The 20,799-nt window shown below is 32.1% G+C and overlaps 1 protein-coding gene and 1 pseudogene across 1 annotated transcript; both read left to right on the forward strand.

Annotated features, from left to right (window-relative positions):
- The first annotated feature begins 4,228 nt into the window (after positions 1-4,228).
- Positions 4,229-8,552, forward strand: LOC149568227 (origin of replication complex subunit 6-like; annotated as a pseudogene).
- An 864-nt stretch (positions 8,553-9,416) lies between these two features.
- On the forward strand, positions 9,417-9,788 carry LOC149568228 (6-phosphogluconate dehydrogenase, decarboxylating 1-like). Its single transcript, XM_089816698.1, has one exon. The coding sequence runs from the start codon at positions 9,417-9,419 to the stop codon at positions 9,786-9,788; it is 372 nt and encodes a 123-aa protein (XP_089672824.1).
- Positions 9,789-20,799: the final 11,011 nt, after the last annotated feature.

A 20,799-nucleotide genomic window follows, 5' to 3' on the forward strand; every position in this document is an offset into this window, starting at 1 on the left:
AATCTTTGTATAAAATAATCTATGCTCAATCTATCCATAATGGAACCCATTCTAGGAAAGGGAAACATATATTTCACTGCTATCTTTTTTATAGCTCTAGAGTTCATGCATGTTCTCCATTCTCCATTTTTTAGGTGCTAATATAGGAGGTACTACACAAGGACTCAAAATTTCTCTAATCAATCATTTATTTATTAATTATTGTGCTTTTATATTAATTTCTTTATTTCTTCCAAGTGTAAGTCTATGTGGTTCTTTATTAGGAAAACTAGCTCTAGGTATTGAATTCATACAATGATTTATACTTCTCATTAGGGGTAATCCATCAAGAACTTTATCAGAAATAATATCTTGATATTCAACCAACAAAGATCTCACCTTTGGTGTATGCTCGAGTTCATTTTATCCTTTTGTTTTTCTAGGGATCAAAGCAAAGAAAACATTTTGTTTCTTCATGTCTCTGACAAACTAATTTTCTTCAACCAAATGAACTCTCATATAAGTACATTGACTTTCCTTGAATTTCTTGTCCAAAGGAAACAATATTTATTTCTTCCCATTAGCCCAGATAGTATACTGATTCAATCTACCATTGTGCAAAGAGTTTCTATCATATTGACAAGGTCTTCCCAAAATTATATGACAATAATCAATAGGCATGAGATCACACAAAACTTCATCAAAGTAATTCCCAATTTTAAATTTCATAAGGCATTGTTTAATTACCATTAATTTATGGTCAACCCCAATCGAAACAAAGTGATCAGGAATATAGATCTCCAACCTTTTTGAATTCAATTTAGTCACCAATTCATTAGATGCAAAATTCTTAAAAATATAAATGTTAATGATTAATTTGCAAAATTTATCTTCAATCTTACATTTAGTCTTAAAAAGACTTTTCCTCAAAACAGGTTCATTGTCCAACTTCTCATTCTACAAGGTTATACTCATCATCAGATTCTCTCCTTTCTTAGGTTTATTAAGTACATTAACAAATTCTTCCTCAATCAAAGCATTTTTGCTAGTACTCCTATTTTCTTATTAGAAAAGTTACATTCTAAAACTCTTAGCCCTTCTTCACAATATGTACATCAAGTTCCTTTAAAACAAGATCTATCATCTCTCTTTTCATTACTATTATGCTTAGAGTAACTAGTATAATTAACTCTATTGTAGTTACTACTTCATCTCTTTCCACTATCATCTTTCCATTTTGATTTACCCTTGTCATTAGATGTGTTTTCAAATTTTCTACTTTCTCTAGAACATCTTCCTCTATTGCACTGAGATCTTCCATCTATTGTTCTATGTCTACTCTACTGCTTCTTCACCACAATTTATTTAGCTTTCTAGGCATAAATTATGCTTCTTCAACATTTTCCATCTTTACAAAGCTAATCTCATTGAATATAGATGTCCTTAATCATTTAAGTATCCAGAAACTTTCTCCAGTTCATCATCAAATGTCTAGATTTAATAGCTTGCTTGTAGAGATCTTTAGTATAATATTTCAGACTCATATCTTTCTATCATAAGTTTTGCATTCTTCTTAAAAATCTAGCTTGATAATCAATATGAAGGAATTTCTTTTTTAACTTACCAACCATCTTTACAAGTCTTTATCTTTTATTTTCCTCTTCTTTATCTGTTAGCTTGCAAGTATTCCCACCAAAGGGATGCATGTTTTTTCAATTTTTTAGCTTCTATCCTCATCTTTCTATACTTGGCGATACTCTCATAATACAAATAATTCTCAATCTCAGAGATCCAATCCGAAAAAGAATTAATATCAAGTCTTCCATTATAATTAGAAATTTCAAAAACTAATCAAATAGCTCAAGAGCCTTTCTTCATTTTATTCAACCTAACATTCAGGATTTGGTATTTTTATTACTTCTTCCTCATCTCTAACATCCTCAAGATGCACTCTTCTTTAGGTTGTTTCAACAAATTCAAGTCTAGCTACAATTTGTCTCAACATATCCATAGTAGAATTGTCTATATTTCCTCTACCTCAAACCATTTTGAAAATAGTTTCTACATGAATTGTAACTTCTACAAGTTATAGGTTAGAATCTAGTTCTACTACACTACAATTGGTATTCAACCAAGTTTTACACAATCCCCAACTTCACCAAAAAAGAAACTCACTTTGATATCACATGATACAAGGTTTGGCAGGAAAGGGGACACCAACCCTATTAGTACATATTAATCCATACTATGAGACTTTGAATCCCTATTAGGGGATTCCAACCCTATTAGGAGTTGTGCCAACCCTGTTAGGAGTTGTAGAAGGAAAATGGACCCACTTTCCAAATAGATTGAAGGCTGAGATTACTAAACTCACTATTTAGCTAATCTTTGATAGAGTAATAAAGTATTATTCTTATTAAATTAAATCATAATGATTTAATTATTAAGTCACTTGTTTTCTCTAGTTTACTTAAGCTAAACATTGGGCATATAATAATTTTTATTATTATTAATTATTATTAGCAACCTAGGCTTGTTACCTATTAGGGTTTTGATCTCCTTTTATAAGGATTGATCTCTTTATAATTCATTCACTTTTGATAATAGCAATCTCTCTTTTTTCTCATCAAGAATGTCTCATTTGTGGATTTGGGAATTCCAACCTCCATAGCTTTTCCTTCTCTCTTTCTATAATAGGTGTTTGCATGCAGGTGGTTCTTGGGAGTTGTGGGGTTGATCTTTCATCAACTTTAACATGGTATTGAAGAGCTCCAAATCTTCATGCCTCTATTTTGTTTATGACATGTTTGGTTTGGCTTTTAGATCTATTCTTTTTATTTTAGAGGGTTTCATTTTTTAGAGTTATTTTGTATTGAATCTGGGGGTCGCTAATTTTTAGGTCACTTTGAGCCCAAAAAAAATCACCTTTGAGTTCAAAGTGCTCGAAAACTCCTATTTTCATATAAAATTTGTCCAATTTGGACACATTTGGAATTTGAGGCAAGATAATATTGCTTCCAAATTGGACAGACTTCTCGAGGTAGTGATTTTGTAGTTTTTTATCACATTTCTTGAGGTGACAATTTTTAAAATTTTGGCACATTTCCCTAAGTGGTGTTTTTTTTGGATGTTTCTTGAGGCAGTGATTTTTTTATTTTTGGCAAGCAGATCAAGATTTTTCATCATTCAAATCAAGATTTTTTGGCACACAAGTTGAGATAATTTTGGAATGGAACTAGCACACATTCTAAGGCAATTTATAGTATTTGTGGACATGCTTTTCAATGAATTTTGGGATGATCCCAAGGCAGGAAAAAATTATTCCCTTTTCAAACACTTTTTTGACCTACATGCAATTTTTTGGCCATAACTTGCTCATCTAGACTCCATTTTTTGATCTGCAAGAAGCATCAAAAAGATGATTCTAAGCCCATCGTGATGGTGAATTTTATTTGGAATTTTGATTCTATTTGGTTGTTGGTTTATTTATTCAAATTCAAAGGTTCTATGTTGCACTTTGAGAGACATATCTTGAGACATTTTATTTTCCTAATTCTGCTCAAGGCACATCCCATTTAATTTTTTGATTTTTTTTTGCATTCTGATGGATATCTTGATTATGTTAGGTCTAGAGATCAATTTTGTTGCTTCAAATGATTTTTCATGGGTTGTACTATCTATTGTATTAGCCTTATGTCTCTTTTGATATTTGTTGACATCCTTTTGTAGTATTTTTGTAAACACACTGAGATAAAGTGCCACTCTATTGTATTTTGGGATCTTGCACATCTTTGTGTTTTGTTGTACTCACACTACATTATAAAATTCCTTGGGGGTTTTCATGTTGGTCATATTTGCCATCTTCCTTTTTTAAGTGAGTGTTCCTTCCATGACATTAGCCTCATGATGTGTCGATGACATGTGCCACTAGTACATTTGACCCCATTTTTAGACCAAAAATTTTGACCATCTATTAAAATGGGGTCAAATTGGTCAGAATAGGCAAGAAAAAATGTTTGTTTTAAAAAATTCATGCCCATTTTGGTCAAAATTTTCACCAACAGGAGCTTGTTATGTTAAAATAAAATAAAAATTATTTCACATGGGTTGATTTGCATAGGTTGTGAGTGGAACTGTAGTTGGTCCATTTGGAGGATAGGCTCGTGAACTATAGAGGGTAAGAAGTCCTTTGGTTGGAGTGGCTGAAGGAGGGTAACATTCATTTCCTAACCATACGTTGCAGAGAAACATGAATACGGATGGGCTGGGAAGAAAATTGGGCCTTGTAGAAGACAACAAGGTTATCGAGAAAGTTGAGGAGCTGAGATGTAATGTGCATTTTAATTCTTCCACTTTTGGTGTGGTATGTTTATCTAAGCAATGCGTCAAATTTAGTGCAATTTTTATCATCTAGAATGAAATTTATTGGGAATATTCATCATTGAGCCCTTTTTTAACCCCTTTTCATCCATAGGGCAAGGTTTACAAATCAGTTCTCTGCTTTGAGCTCGCTGCTACAAAGTAATTTTTCTTGAACCTTATTCAGATGGGTTCATCGATCTGATTTTACATTGAAAAGGATAGGGTCATTTCTCAAATTTATAGCATAATCCTTACAACAAAGATCATGCCACAAGCCAGTAGTGAGATAATATAACACTAGGTCGAATCTTATTAATGTCATCTATCCTTGCCATTACACTGCATTCCTCAGGACTGGATCTATGTTGCCTAGGAAGAAATAATTTAACAAGAGGAGAAATTTTTCCTTGAACATTAGATGATTCCCATTGCTTACCCTTCATGGATTTCTAGTTCTCATTCTTTATGATTTTATTAGAAAAATTGCAACAATGACATTTAATTTGCAATGATTGAATGCATTGTTTGTGTAGATTACAAGTTTCCTTTGACAGACAGAAGGCCATTAGGCTAAGTGGCATGTCTGAGAAGGCATATACCAAATCCTTGAATGCAATGCAAAATACACTTGGAGTCAGGTAGGTTAATTATCTAAATCGAATTAGTTGCTCAGGTAGGTTAATTATCTAAACCGAATCTTAAGACAAGACTCTTTGGGCAGACCCAATCAATCTAAGATGTTTGAATGAATCAAATGATTTTCATATAACTTGAATGTGTAGACATGACATTTGGGGAAGGAGGCTAATAAGTGTAAACCTGAGATATATCATGTCTGCCATGAATGTGATGTGATTACAATGAATACTTTTCTAATCTTTAACAAATTGACTCTGTTTCTACAAGTGATCATTCAGGGATCAAACTTGGTAAAGATGAGAAAAAACCTTATCAAAAACAATAATAATGGGTCCTTTATCAAATGGATTTCTCTTCATGATATTTTAATGGTTTGTAATTTGTCAAGGCTCATGCTATCATCCATTGTCTTACTATATTATAAGTGATGAAGATGATTGCTTGCATCCAAATTCATATAGGATGGTTTTGTTTTTTATTTAAAGTTGGTTATAATGCATATATTGGAGATACGCCTCTTTTGATCTTATAGTCAATATCATTGAGAAATATTCAGTTTTGCAATGGTAATGCATCCTGAGGATTTGTAAAAAGTTTTAACAAATATTCAGTAGGAAATTTTGAGTATAAATTGTATAAGTTAATAAAACAATTATATATATAATATCATTTTTTTCAATACAAATTATATATTTGTATTATGAGTTGTCTAATTTTTTAACCTACCTGACTCCAAGTTGAATGATTTTAAACAATCCTACTAGACTCAAGTTTTGTTTCAAGCCTTGGACCTCAATATCATAAGAGATAAGAAATCATGCTCTTCAAGATTTTTGGCAAATAGATACTTTTTAATCTTTGACTCTTAGAAAAAGAATTTCAACCTAAAACTCATGATCATATATCAAATAACTAAAAGAATTATGTAAATTTAATATAAAACCTTCCAACAACAAAAACAAATAAATAAATTAGTGATTAATTATTATAAAATATTATAATCAAATATATGTTTTAAACCATACTAAAATTCTAAGAAACCTAAAATAGACATTTAGATTGCCCAACAGAGGTACTTGGAAAATAAGAGTTATTGGTCAAGAAAGATTTCATTTCAACAATCTCGTATATAAAATATGAGGAGCCAATTGAAAACTATATACAATAAAGAAAGCATTGGCTTGATCAAAGAATCATTAGAGCCATTTCTTACTCTTACCAGTAACACTTTTTATAATTACAGCATATAAAACATACTAGCTTTCCCAAATCTATTTGGGCAGTTGAAAGATTTATGAAATGCTAATTAATGTCATTTTTTGAAAATGGAGTAGAATAGCACAAGAGCGAATGTGACAGTAGTGCAAAAATAGTTGTGGGCACTTTGGCAATGAGAATGCTGGCCCATTTCACCATTATAGCCGCTACAGGCACTGTTACACTCATTACTATTATTTTTGATAAGGTTTCTTTCATCTTCAACAAGTTTGATCCCTAAATGATCACTTGTAGAAATAGAGTCAATTTGTTAAAGATCAAAAAAGTATTCATTGTAATCAAATGTCACGTCTACACTTTCAAGTCATATGAAAATAATTTGATTCATTCAAACATCTTAGATTGATTGGGTCTTCCCAAAGAGTCTTGTCTTTAGATTCGATTTAGATAATTAACCTACCTGACTCCAGTTTGGATGTCTTAAATTGAATGCAAGGCCAAAGTTGGACATCTGAAAACTTGGAATCCAGTTTGGATGTCTTAGATTGATTGGGTCTACCCAAAGAGTCTTGTCTTTGTAAGTTCCATTTTCCTTGACTCAATTTTCAGTTCTCAAATGGTCTGTTTACTTAAACTTCAGACTTTTTACAACTTACTAGTCAAATATTTATATAGTGCTCTATGGAAATTGAGAAACCAGGTTTCCTTAGTTCAGATTTTAGGACCCAAATGGTTTGTTTTCTTGGATTTCCAATCTTTTGAAATTTATGGCTCAAAGGCTTATAGTATGCTTTGTGCTTGGGGAAATTATTAGGGTGGGTATAATGATTTCATCAGAATAAGGCCTAAGGGCATACCAAATGAAATCCTATGCTCTTATACTTTGACCTTGAGCTCTCTGATAAGTGTGGGGTTAGCATATGATCTCTGAGTCTTGTCAGCCCAAAATCATGATCAAATATGCAATTCTAATATTAACCTTATACAAATACAAAGAAAGATTTATAGCTGCTCTACCAGAGTCCCAGAGATCAAGTGCTGATTTTGGTCATCCAGTGTTCACTGCAGTAGCTTTTTACCTATGTGCAAGAAGAAATAAGGTTTGTTTGTACTTGCATATTTCAAGCTTGTTATTAGGCCAATAATAATCCTTTGATTCTGTAGTCAATATGAATGAAGGATATAACCTAGGAGCAGTTTTTTTCTCTTTTTTCTTTTTCTTTTGGGTGAACAACTTAAACAAAATTCAAACCCTTACTCTTGTGTTGCTTTTTATCATCACAGATATGACAATGCTACAATAATGGCCTCAAGTTAGTCTTCTCTAAAATTTGGTTTCTTTTTTATCTATATACCCACCCTAAGTTCTAGAACTTGCTATGCAAAAACCTAACTTATTTATCTGGATGCATTTAAAAATTGATAGGATGAAACTGATCGAGATATGTGGTACATCGGACTTTGAGTTTTCAAATGTGAGTGTTCTTTTTTGGGTGCATAAAAATCTTGAAGGTTTTGTAATATTATTCACATTGTCAATTTGTAGATGCTAACTAAATCAAACAAGGAAACCCTCTCGATGATTTATGTTCATTATATATATATATATATATATATTTCTAATTGTTTGGGCTAGGTTGCAACATCTATGAATGATCTTTGTTTTGATGTTGTGGGAATTGCCAAAGAAAAGAAGGATCCGAAATCTATGAAAAATAATAGAGGTGTTTTTTCTTTAGAGACTATTTTGTTTATGTGATGACATTGATTATTTAACCTTTGCATATTTTTAATATATGGCAAGTTCTTTTCATTAATTATGGTCAAGTTTAGACTAGGTTCATTCCTGTTACTTAATACATACATTCTTATATTTTTGTGCTTGCTTGGTGCTGAAAAGTTTGAAAGATTATTTCGGGCTTGTTTACATTGTAGTGATTGTGGCCTTTACAAATTTATCCTATATAAAATTCATATGGGCTGGCATATCTCAGATCCTTATTGTTGAAGATTTCAAAGTGCATTGTACTCTTATGTCTTAAATTGGTTTGACAGACCAGCTGCATAATCATTTTTTTGATCTTTACATGGTTGAATTTATTTTCACACCATCTTTAACTATTTCTTAGGTTCACATTGATTTAGTATGGAAAATTAGAACAAAAGCTTGGTCTAAATTCTAGTTGTTATGATTATTGTAGGCAACTAAGTGTATTGGGTTTGTATGGACAGAACTTTTGGATGCATCGCAAAGCAAGAGAATACATGAATACGAGGTAGAATCTGACAATAGTGGTGAATCAATTGATGATGAATATGAACTTGAGGTAACTCGGTTCATATATTATACCTAAAATTTTACGAAGTTATTTTTATATATTTGATGTTATTCCAATGTGGATAGACATGCAATGCATTTCTCATAGAATAATTAATAACTAAGGATGTAAAATCAACTTAGCTGCATTGTTTTATGTGAAAGAATGTGTTTCTTAGTTAAGCATTGGTACTTGAGTGTTTCTTTTATTGATGATTGGAAGCACAAGCTTATATTTCTGCATGGTTAAAGGATGTTGTAGTTAAACATAATAATATTTTATTGTAACTATAGTAACATTCCATTTGCATGGTAGTGAAATGGTGTAGGAAAAGTGTAAGTGGAATACAAATATTCACATCCAATTAAAACACAAGGCAAAAACTTGGGGGTTAACTAAACAAAACACTAGCTCTTATAAAAAAGCTACATTATGTTCTGAGAGCTTGATAGAGCTGATCTGACTGTAGTGTTTGTATCCCTTGCCTAGTTTCCTAGTTTAAATTGCAATCTGGATTACTATGAAATTTTCATATGTTGCCTTTATTGTGAAAAAATTTCTCTTGGATGATTTAGCCTTTTCGAAGATGACACCAAAATAGTCTAGTTCAATAGTTGATACTAAAACAGTTAAACTTAGAACTCTATACAATGATATTGCTGCAAAAATCCAAGGAAGTTTGTTTCAAATGTCCTTTGTAAGCTAAAAGTTCTAAGCCTCCCTTGGATGTTAACCTTACTCTTGATTTTGATTATGTGAATACAAGAAAAAGAGATCACTGAATTGTTAAGAATAGGATTGGCTGGATTGGCTGTGATGGGGCAGAATCTAGCTCTCAACATTGCAGAAAAAGGCTTCCCCATCTTAGTTTACAATCAAAGCCCATAAAAGTTAGATGAGATGGTAGATAGAGCCAATCTGGAAGGCAATCTGCCAGTAAAAGGCTTCCATGATGCCAAGGAATTTGTGCTCTCAATCCAGAAGCCCAGATTCATAATCCTTCTAATCAAAGTAGGGCCCCCCATGGACAAATCAATTGAGACTCTGGCTGCCCACATGGAAGAAGGGGACTGTATTGTGGATGGTGGTAATGAATGGTATGAAAACACAGAGAGAAGGCAAGAGGAGGAAAAGAAGAGGGGGCTTCTATATTTGGGCATGGGGGTTTCAGGGGGTGAAGAGGGTGCCAGGAATGGCCCTTCTCTTATTCCTGGAGGGTCATATGAGGCTTACAAGTATATTAAGGATAAAATTGTTAAGATCGTTGCGTAGGTGGATAGTGGCCCTTTTGTTACCTATATTGGAAAGGGTGGATCTGGCAATTTCATCAAGATGGTGCACAATGGGATCGAGTATGGTGACATGCAGCTTATTGCAGAGGCTTATGATGTGTTGAAGTCTGTAGGTAAGGAAATTCAAGATTCAATTATTTCTCACTTTCTATGAGTGCTTTTTTTTGGTGGGTGATATGATCTGCTGAAGTCTGTAGGTAAAGAAAATTAAGAGTCAATTTGGTTTCAATTTCGCAATCCTCTCATCTGTGGTCATTATTTCTGACAATTTGGAGTTGTAACTTTCCAACCCATCATCCTAGGTAGAAGATGATTAGGATCATCCTTCATATTTAGATGGATTTATAAAATGTAAATCCCAATTATCAAGGAAATCCGGTCTAAATTTTTGTCGAACTGAACTGATGCGCACAATTCCTCACAAAAAATAAAAAATAGTTACAAAAGCACCCAAGAATCTAAGTAGATCTGGATCAAACTCTGATATAGTTAAATTCAATATTCTGCCTTAACATTCGCCACTTTCTTCCCTTATTATAAGATTCAAAAAGGCATCCTTTGTGTGGTTGTAGATTTTTTACATACAAGACAAGTGGAACCTGCTTTATGATAGCAGCTATATAATATCCATGAAATAAAAATTGTGTTGCAATCTTATCAAAATAAAAATGTTATTCCAAACTCAATTATCTAGAAGCAGTTTTTACAACTTGAACCCAATTTCTAACTAAATCCATCTTTAGAAACACCATACTATGATCTTCAAAACTCTGCATTAGATAACTGCTACCAACCTTAATTGTGATCGAAAGGAGATCTATGCTTCTATATCAAATCCTCAAAATCTTGAAGTATTGAACTGCTTGGTTTAAGATAAAATTATTTTTTGTTTAAGATGTGCCAACTTGACTGCTTACTATTTCTTGAATCCATGCCAAGATAGCCAAAATTAGACTCTTTTATATTCTAGTATTTTTTCACTTTCTTTATTTTGAATTTTTTTGGACATTTGGGTGGTTCAACTCGAAGGTGGATTAGTTGCCTTGCTACATTATTTTATTATGCTTTTTTCCTCTTTCTATTCATACATATCAATAGTTTTAAGATGTAGAAGATCTTTTGGCAAATCTAGAGGAAATAAGTATCACTGATCGATTTTCGTGGAATCTTGTATTAACAAGCATTCTTCATTGTAATTTGTTACATTAGCCTTTTTCAAATCAATCCTTTTGTACATACACTATTAAGGGGACATATGTAAATTGTTAAGGGGACATATGTCCAAGTTTTCTAATGTTGAAAGTAAGAACTTTGCTATTATGATTACAATCACGAGCATGATTCCAGGTTGTAGGACATGACTATAGGTGTAATGGTGGCATCACAGGTTGCCTCCAAATCAGGTGTAATTGTGGGAGCTTGAGTTATCAAAGTCAGGTAGGAGAATGAGTATCCCAAGTCATTTGTAAGGGGAGGGGCAGCACCAACTAGATGCCCCACCACTAATGGATTCAAGAGGGTTCTTTGCCCTTCTAGTTAAGCTCCATACCTTTATTGGCTAGAACAAGCCATAGATGGAAGCTTGGAATAATAAGACCAAGCAAGAAGAAACCTACATGTTCTAAGGCAGTGCACAAAATAATCTTCTACTCTGCAAAACCCAACCCCAAATTATATTGTATTTCTGAGATTTTGGAAAAAGAAATGGACAAGCCTTCATAAAGGGAGAAATCCATTATGCAAGACTGCACTTGCTTCATTATATAAATAATGTGTGGCGAGAAGAAGAACATGTGAAAGCTAAGTAGAGTCTCCAAAATGAAATAATCCATTCACATATGATGATAAAACATTCTAAAATCTCAACATTTTTCATACACATTGTCCAAAGACAACTGGTAGACGATTAGATCAAGTTAGTTCCATAAGCATTATAGGAAAGGACTCAAAAGAAACTATGTGAAAGTCATTCCAATCAATGGAGGAGAGTGCAAATGGGTGCACTACACATCTAATAATCATAACTGGCACAATCACAGAGAGTGCTACATGTCCACTACAAACATTCTTTTAGCTTTTAGAGTCATTATAGTTACAAGGTTGTGTCTATGTGATTGTGGGTTCAGCTTCATCTTTCATAACTTATCTTTAGGACTCATAAGAATGTGTGATTCCAACCATTTTTGTTGCTAATGATGAAAAAAGAGAATTGATATATGAATTACATAGTTGAGTCATGATTGGTAGAGATGTAGCAAATGATAACAAAAGATAATAGATTTCTGAATTGCATAGTTGCAAGCTAGGATTCACATAGATGCTTGTCTATAAACATTTTTTTATACAGGATAAGGAAATAGAATTAAATTGTAAATATTATATATAGTACAAAGAAAATGCCACTAAAGGGACATATATAGTTATTCATGTAATATAATTATATTTGTAGCTTTGAATATTTTTTTACAGAAATTATTATTTGTTACATTTTAGGAGAAAATCATAATTGTGTTGAATGTAGATATTATTCATGTGAAGGATTTAGCTTTATATAAATGTGTATATTGAATATAATGTCTTTTTAAAAATCATAAATTAGAATCCCTTTCTTCATATGTATAAGATATATTTCATTAGAGATAATTTATGAGTTTGATTGTGTGTCCATTCATCCATCACACACAATCTAAGTCAAAAATTATTTCAAATCAACTACTATAAAGTCCTAAAATAAAAACTAAGGTAATTAAATTTTTTTAAGTAAAAAATAAATTTTTAACTTTTCAATATTCTAATTTATTATAGATCATAGATTAATTTTCATTTTTTATATGAAATATTCTATCAATTAATAACTCATATTTTTGCCTATATATTTTATTTAGGAATAAATTTAGAATAGCCATGCTAGTAAATATTTTGCATTAAGAGCTTGAATAGCCTTTTTTGTTAGATAGTGAAAAAAAATACAATAAAGAGGTCTCTTGATCTATTTTGGAATGATGAACTAACAATTGGTGTTCTGTCTTCAACTCCAAAACTTGAAGTGGTATGATCTCTCAAACATTGACTTTCCTACTAATAGTAGATAATTTAAATGTTTATGTGTTTTGATTTGTTTAGTAAAATAATTATCCAAATAAGATTTACTTCTAAACCTCATATAATTGTTTTCCTTTCATTAGTTTATAGTTTAGTCTGATTCAAGTAGTGCTTTAAAGAGCTATCAACTGCCATAGGACCTTGAAAATAACATATATATTAATAGTCTTAATTATGTAACAAGCATATATAACTACATTTCTACTATGCCTCTTGTTAATTCGTAGATGCTTGTCTTGGACTGGACAAACCTATAACTGGATCTTTGTTTGAGAAAATATTTGCTCTTATCATGATCTAGCTTGCTTCCAAAATACCCTGGGATATAATTAGCATTTAGTCTTCTTACAATCATAATTGATTCCTATTTTTAGTAGCCTATACGCTATATGCTGATATGATTAGTATAGAAAAAAATAAGGCCTTAAAAATTTTATTTTCCTACTTGGCTTAGTTGTGGCTTGTGGCTATACACTTATGATACTATTCAATTAAGTTTCACAACTTTCATGGAATCATGTCTGTATAATTGTATTGTTCAAGGAATAGTGGCGGTGGATTTGTGGGGTTGTGATGTAGGCTGGTCCAATACTGAGATTCTTCTTTCAGATTTGAGTGCTGCATTATTTTATAGTCAACTCAAAGCTTAACATGCAATTTAATTGATCCCATTTGACATAAATTGTCATGGGAAGGACATATTTTATTGTTATAGCCTGCCATATGTTCTATATTTAATCATTACAGCCTGCCAAATTTCTTGACCTATGGATACTAGTCATTTACACAGGTATGTTATTAGATAGCAAAGCAACTAAAACATATAAATGCAAGTCTTTGAAATTCATCCCATGCAATGCATTTGAAAGCAAGAAGAATTAAACTAGAGGAATATTGTAACTGTAATATCCCCTTGTAAGGTGTCTTAGAAATTTCTGTCAATAAATATGAATTCTCTACCCTTACTAGTTTATACCCACTTACCCTTATATTCTGCTAAAATATATATATCAGATTGAAAATCTGATATTATATATATATATATATATATATATATACATATATATGCATGCATACATATATATATATATATATATATATATATATATATATATATATATATATATATATATATATGTATGCATATATATATATATATGTATGCATATATATGTATGCATGCATATATATGTATATATATATATATATATATATATGTGTGTGTGTGTGTGTGTGTGTGTGTGTGTGTGTGTGTGTGTGTGTGTGTGTGTGTGTGTGTGTGTGTGTGTGCATACATACATACATACATACATACATACATACATACATACATATATATATATATATATATATATATGTATGTATGTATGTATGTATGTATGTATGTATGTATGTATGTATGTATGTATGTATGTATGCATATATATGCATACATACATACATACATATATATATATATATATGTGTGTGTGTATATATATATATATATATATATATATATATATATATTCCTTTATTGCACTCTTAATTTTGCAATTGTTGAGCACCAGGCTAAAAAGGAATATTTATACTAAATGGCCATTTTATTCAATGGCCTGCTATCTATGTCACATGGGCATATATATAAGAAGGTCATCGAACATAGATAGAACAATCTTTTATAAAACCCTAGATATAGTACAGCTGACATACAACATATGCCAAAAAACAGAAGAGTGTAGACCATTTGATTAATTCAAATATAACCACTTCCTCCCCACCCCCCAACACACCAAATACACAAACAAGAATATCAGATATGGATTCGTATATGAATTAGCACAAATATTTACTTTCCTGACAATGAGCTCTCATCTGGGCCATATCACAATATCCTGATATAGGAACAAGTTGTCTGTGTGTCAAACAAATAAAATATTAAAAGAAAGCAACTTTGTTGCAAACAAAATACATATAAAGTGAAAAAACCAAACAAATAAACAATAAATTGTTATATAATACAAGTCTCACTGACAACAAGCCTCATTGGCAATACAAGAGTCTTACTAACTACAATCAGGCCACCAACCCCTACCCACTACTCAAAGAAGAATGACTAAAACATAGAGGGATACTCTATTTCATTTCAAAACAATAAATTTACTATCTCATATTTGTAATAGTTTGCATAATCTTCTTATATGTATTAAAAGATTGCAAAGAATGAAACTTTGTAATTCACCCTGTAATTCACCAATCTTACACAAAAGCCAACAAAGTCTCTTGATGCAAAATTTACTATAACCTTCACAAAATTATTTTTCCTTTAACATCAAACTCATTGCATCATATCTACAGAGATAAACATTTTAACAAATGCATATACCTTTTTATTCTATCCATAAATTATTTTTTTATTTGATGCATTCTCTCTCACAGACACACTCAGACCTTCATCATTTTCCATGTATTTCAAAAAATAGTAGGAAGAAACTATTATAGCAATAAATTTAACTGACAACTAAGTTTTCAAATTCTTCTAACAATAGTTGACCATTGGAATCTGAAAAGAATGAACAAATATCCATTCAACTTCTGTGAATAAAAATTAATAGAGCTTCTATTGAAACCTTACATGACCATGAGACTCTTCAACTACTAATTGTTGGAATGCGAAAATAATCAATGGATGTCCATTCATCTTTTGTTGAGAACTATTGGTTTTGATTGAAGGAACACTAATAATGAAAGACAAATTGTGCAAGGTGATCACCGTACTTGTTATGATTGAAGGAACACTAATTATGAGGTTTGGTTACAACAGTGAGCAATCTACCTGAACAACATTATATTTTTATGATTGGAATGAGTTTATTATGTTAATCTAATGCTAAAACATCTTTGATTTAGTTGAAACTTCATTGGAGCGTCATATAATGAGAAAGCCCTAGTTAGATGAGGGTTTGTAAGAGCAATTTGGGGCTTTCATAGTTATAGGGTATATGAGACTGAATTGATTGTAATTTCTTTTGATTGCAGTTAAACAACAACATTGTTGAAATCTTGAGGGTCAAAAGCCACATATGTCACACATTTGTTCTGTAAAAGTGGGGTCAAATAGGCCAAAAACTAGTGATAGTCATCTATTGGGAACAGTTGATCCAAAACATCAATATCTAATTTTGAGATATGTTGAAATATAGCTGATTGGGTATCAGAATATGTGATTATGAGAGTCTTTTGGGACATCTGGGAGGGGAAAAAAATTCTCACTAGAGACTTAATTGCAAATTAGGCCTAGTAGGACAGCAAGTTGGGTTTACCAATGAAATGAACACCTAGAACTTTGAAAATAGAAGTTCACTTGAACCACAATGAGTGACAATTCCACTTCCACTAGCCATTTTTTGTACAACTTTCTCATGTAAAGAGATTTCTAGCAAATTGTGCAACAATAACATCTATGTCAATACACTCAAAGGTCATATCCCAATTCCTTATCACCTCTTCATTATAATCAAGTTTCATACATGATAGGAGATCCTAAAAGTAATGGGGGTCTAGTACTGGAGACCTTAATGGTGTTGAGGGGCAGTGCCCTAGTGGGTTCTGTGCAGGGGGGGTTCATGATGTAGGACAAGGTTGAGGGATAGATGCCCTACCATAGAGTCCATATTAAGACTTATGGAGAAATGTTTGATTTTATTGTTGATCTATTATTGTTGTTTATATTTGGGAAGTAGGAGAGAGGGAGAGGGGAGCGAGGGAAAGTGGGGATGAGGGAGATGAGGAGAGAGAGTGAAGACAAGACATGGAGAGGGGGAGAAGGGAGGGACAGTGAGAGAGGGAGGGAGGGTGTGAGAGGGGAAGGAAGGAAGTGGGGAGGGTGAGAGATGAGAGGGGGAGGGGAAGAGTAGGGAAGTGGGGATGAGGGAGCGATGAAGAGATATGGAGAGGGAAGAAGGGTAAGTTACCATGATCTTTACTTTCCATTACATCAAGCATGGTTTGTTATATGCTCTAATCATTTTATACATTGTTAACTTTCCGCTACAAATTTTAAGAGAGATTTGCAATGTGCTAACATAATAATTAGGATTACAATGTGTAATATCGCAAGTATTGGTGAGAATTGTCAATCAGTTATGATTTACATCTTTGGTGGTTCTAGCCTTTTGTTAAAAACTAGAGTAGCTAAATTTTGTAGAAAAATCTTATGCAGATTTGGGAGCTCACAAAGATTGAACATGCAAATTATTACCTAGAAAGAAATTAATGAACAAAATTCAACTTGCATTAAGGTTATAAACTATGAAATAGAGATATTAAATGCACAATCTTCAACTTGCATAGATATCAACCATCAAATGAAGATATTTGTTGCATTAAATTTATTGTTGAAGATTTTTTGAATTATAGTTTTATTTCAAATTTCATATTTTGAAGAACTTGTTTGATTTTGAATATTTAGTTGAATTTATCTTGCCTCTAAATACAGATGTATAAACTATCATTGTTGGAGCTCTATTTCTCATGATAGATTTTGAGTTTTTGATCACTTCATTTATAAATCTTTCAGGCTCTGAAGAAATTTTTGGATGGAGATGCCATATTAATGTTAGATCCAAAAATAAATAGAAATCCTGCTGCAAACTTGGTGATAGAGAAAGTGCTATTAAGGAGTGATTAAAAGGCTTGTCAGTGATTTGGTTTTGATCAATCAGGTACGCTTCATGTGTCCAGACTTTGTCTACTCAAAATTTAGCTCTTGTTTATGGCCTATTATTATTATGAGCTTTATAAGTTTATATAGTTCATTTCTCTATTAAAAATTGCTATTACATTTTGGTTTTCTTTGTGTTGTACATAATCCAAATTAAACCCATTTATTTCTTATTACAAGGTTGCATCAGCCTTATGCTCGAAAAAAGAAGAGGAAGCCTCATGTTATAAGATTAGAACCACAAGAGCCATAGGAGAATGTCGAAGATAGTCACAATGTGCCTATTAGCATCGTCACTATCTTCGGCATTCTCCTATGGCTCGCAAGGGAGATCAGCTAGTGAAGATGCTCTATTAGCTTTTAATATGCTTCATAGATGAGATTGCATTATATGAGATTCATTACTACACTCGTGAATGGGCTCATCTTCAATCTTCAAATTGAAGATGAGCCCATTCCTGAGTATAGTAATGAATCTCAAAGCTCCTTCAGCCCGAGCATATCATGTCCTTCGGATGATCTTTCTGAAGTTGCATCAACATTGTATCCTTTAGGTGTTTGATTCTTCATCTTTCTTCTTTATTATTCTATGGAACAATTCTTATGGTTTCAGTTTTTCAACATCAATTTGTAATTTTAGTCGAAAATCTCTATATATATTTTCTTGCTAGATAGGGTTGCTTAGTTTTTATGTAAATGTCTTTGCTTTTGCAGCTTGGACTTGAATTCACCACCAATGCTCTTTATACTATAGTGGGGGTTGGCCATATTGGCCTTGTTTGTTTAACTTCTGGGCTCTTCTATTCAGAATGTGATCTTTGTTGGAGGTTTTCAAACAGTATTGTTGACTCTAGTTGGTCGTGAGGTAATTAATATTACTTTATTATGCTAGTTTCTTCAAGTGTTTGATGTTGTAATGTGTGCTTTGAGTTTTAGACCTTAGTTTATACCTACCAACAACAAGACTACTTTGCTTCATTAGAATCATGAATAAGGAATGCAGAGGTAAGCTTTTTTGGGTTTTTGCTACAAAAATGTTGATATTAAAGCAGTGGGGCTGCTTGACATTTTATGCAAATTTATTTGGTGTAATTTAAGATTTGAAGAAAACTATTGAAATTTTTCCTGTCCTTCCTATTTTATGCAAATTAAATATGAGATTCATTGTTACTTGACTCCTCTATAGTTTTCAATAACTTCTGGGATACTAAGAGCATATCTTCTTGGAATGTCAGTATCATGATGCGAACTTGCTATTATAGGTAATGTGCTTTACATGTTTTCATCAAATAAAATATCACAATAGATAGTAAATGGTCTCCATCCAGGTTGACGTCTGGTAAAAATCACAACATTGAGATTATTATTTTTCATTTGAGGAAACACAACATTGGTCCAATTATATGTGTCATGAATGATATTTTTAGGAAGGTCTCTTCTTTATTCTAGAGTCCCCCGGGTGGTTATTGAATAGCCTTTTTTCCTAATAATTTCCTCATGGTCAGTGATTTATGTGAATTGTTAGTACTTCTAGAATTAGATTTTTAAACAAACATTCTATAGTACCAATGTAATGCTCACATTTCCTTGTGAAGGATGAGTTTGTGATGTGGTGAGCTTGACAAGAAACTTTGGTTGAAATGATAGTCTTCCAGCAAAAAATTGGTGGGATCAGTATGAGAATGGTTGCATTTGTCAATTTTTGACTCTATTAGTAGCATGCAGTGACGGATAAAGTGTCTACATGGGTTATCAAAAGACCCTTGTGCTTACAAACTTGAATATTTATATTCACTGGAAATGGTTTCTTTGATTTTTTTGAACTCTTTAAGGATCTAAGCATAGGCTCAGGTCAAAACTCCCCAAAAATTTAATGCATTGAGCTCGAGTAGCATTTTTTTGAAATGATATTCTTGATTTAAAGAAAAAAGATGAGATTGAATTGAATCTACCTAGTCTTGCAAATCCTTGTCTGTTAACAAACTATACAAGGAAAGGCAATGACATGGCTACATGAGTTACTAAGAGACTGTGGGGCCTATAAACTTTGAATATTGATCTTCATTAGAAAGTCTCTAACCTGTAGCAATGGTTGAAAGAGATTAGAGGTCGTAGTCTAAGAAATTAGAATCTATAGTACCCATAAGAACATATGCATTTATCATTGATTCCATGATTCATAGTCATGTTGCGACTGCATACCACTAGTAAAGATATTTGGGCAATAAAATATGTCACTTAAATTTAATGAAATGTTTTTTCTGCATGATTTTTTAAACATAATACTACCATTCTAGGAAAACCTCACAACCATGCTACAACTGTATAAGTACTTCTTCTAAGACCCTGACTGTGCATTTAACTAGAGAAAAAATCAAATCTTGGTTCAGAATTATTCCTGAGCCGACTCTAGCAAACATAATGCCCCATGAACAAGGAAGTTTGCATGATTTTGTCTTTTCTCAAGACTTCAAAACAAAATAGTAGAACAGATGTTCAATAACGCCTCTTGTAAATAATATGGAAGAGTAACCTACTTGTAATCAATATAGAACTACAGTACATATAACAGACATTAAGAAGATACTAAATTGTTTTCTCTCTAGATTTCTATCACATAAGGTATAATTTCCTATAGGTCCTTGCCTTGAGCTATCTACAGTCACCCTCTCATGGAGGAACGATGGATTGTTACATATGAGCTTTTCGAAATTACTCTTTTCTAAAAATATTTTCAATAAATAATAAATTGATTAGTAGGAGATATTTTCCAAGTCAAAATGGGATATTGCTATCAAGATTCACTTAGGAAGGCCCAATGCTTCTACGAGCATCACTTAGATGCAATGATTGTTAAGTGTTCCATGTATTCTTGTGTAAGATGGATTCTTGTGAACCACAACTCCTGCAACATGGTCAATGAGTTTAACTCAAAAACTATACAATTAATAGCAATATCATAATTGTTTAAATATTTATTAGTTTACATAAATCATTATGCATCTATATCCATCTGATATTCCTAATCTATTTTCACAGATGAGGCTTCAGGGACCTGAAACAAGTCATAAGGGGCATCTCTCTATAGCTACAGAGTTAAGTTAATTTTATTTTCTTGCTTAAGATTCTTTAGTTCCCTAAAATTTGCTTTGATTCAAAAATATTGTAGTCAATACTGAGAAATCTG

The sequence above is a fragment of the Cupressus sempervirens genome, chromosome 3 (genome assembly GCF_028749045.1).
Source record: "Cupressus sempervirens isolate cs-2001-9-10 chromosome 3, ASM2874904v1, whole genome shotgun sequence".
Taxonomy (NCBI): domain Eukaryota; kingdom Viridiplantae; phylum Streptophyta; class Pinopsida; order Cupressales; family Cupressaceae; genus Cupressus; species Cupressus sempervirens.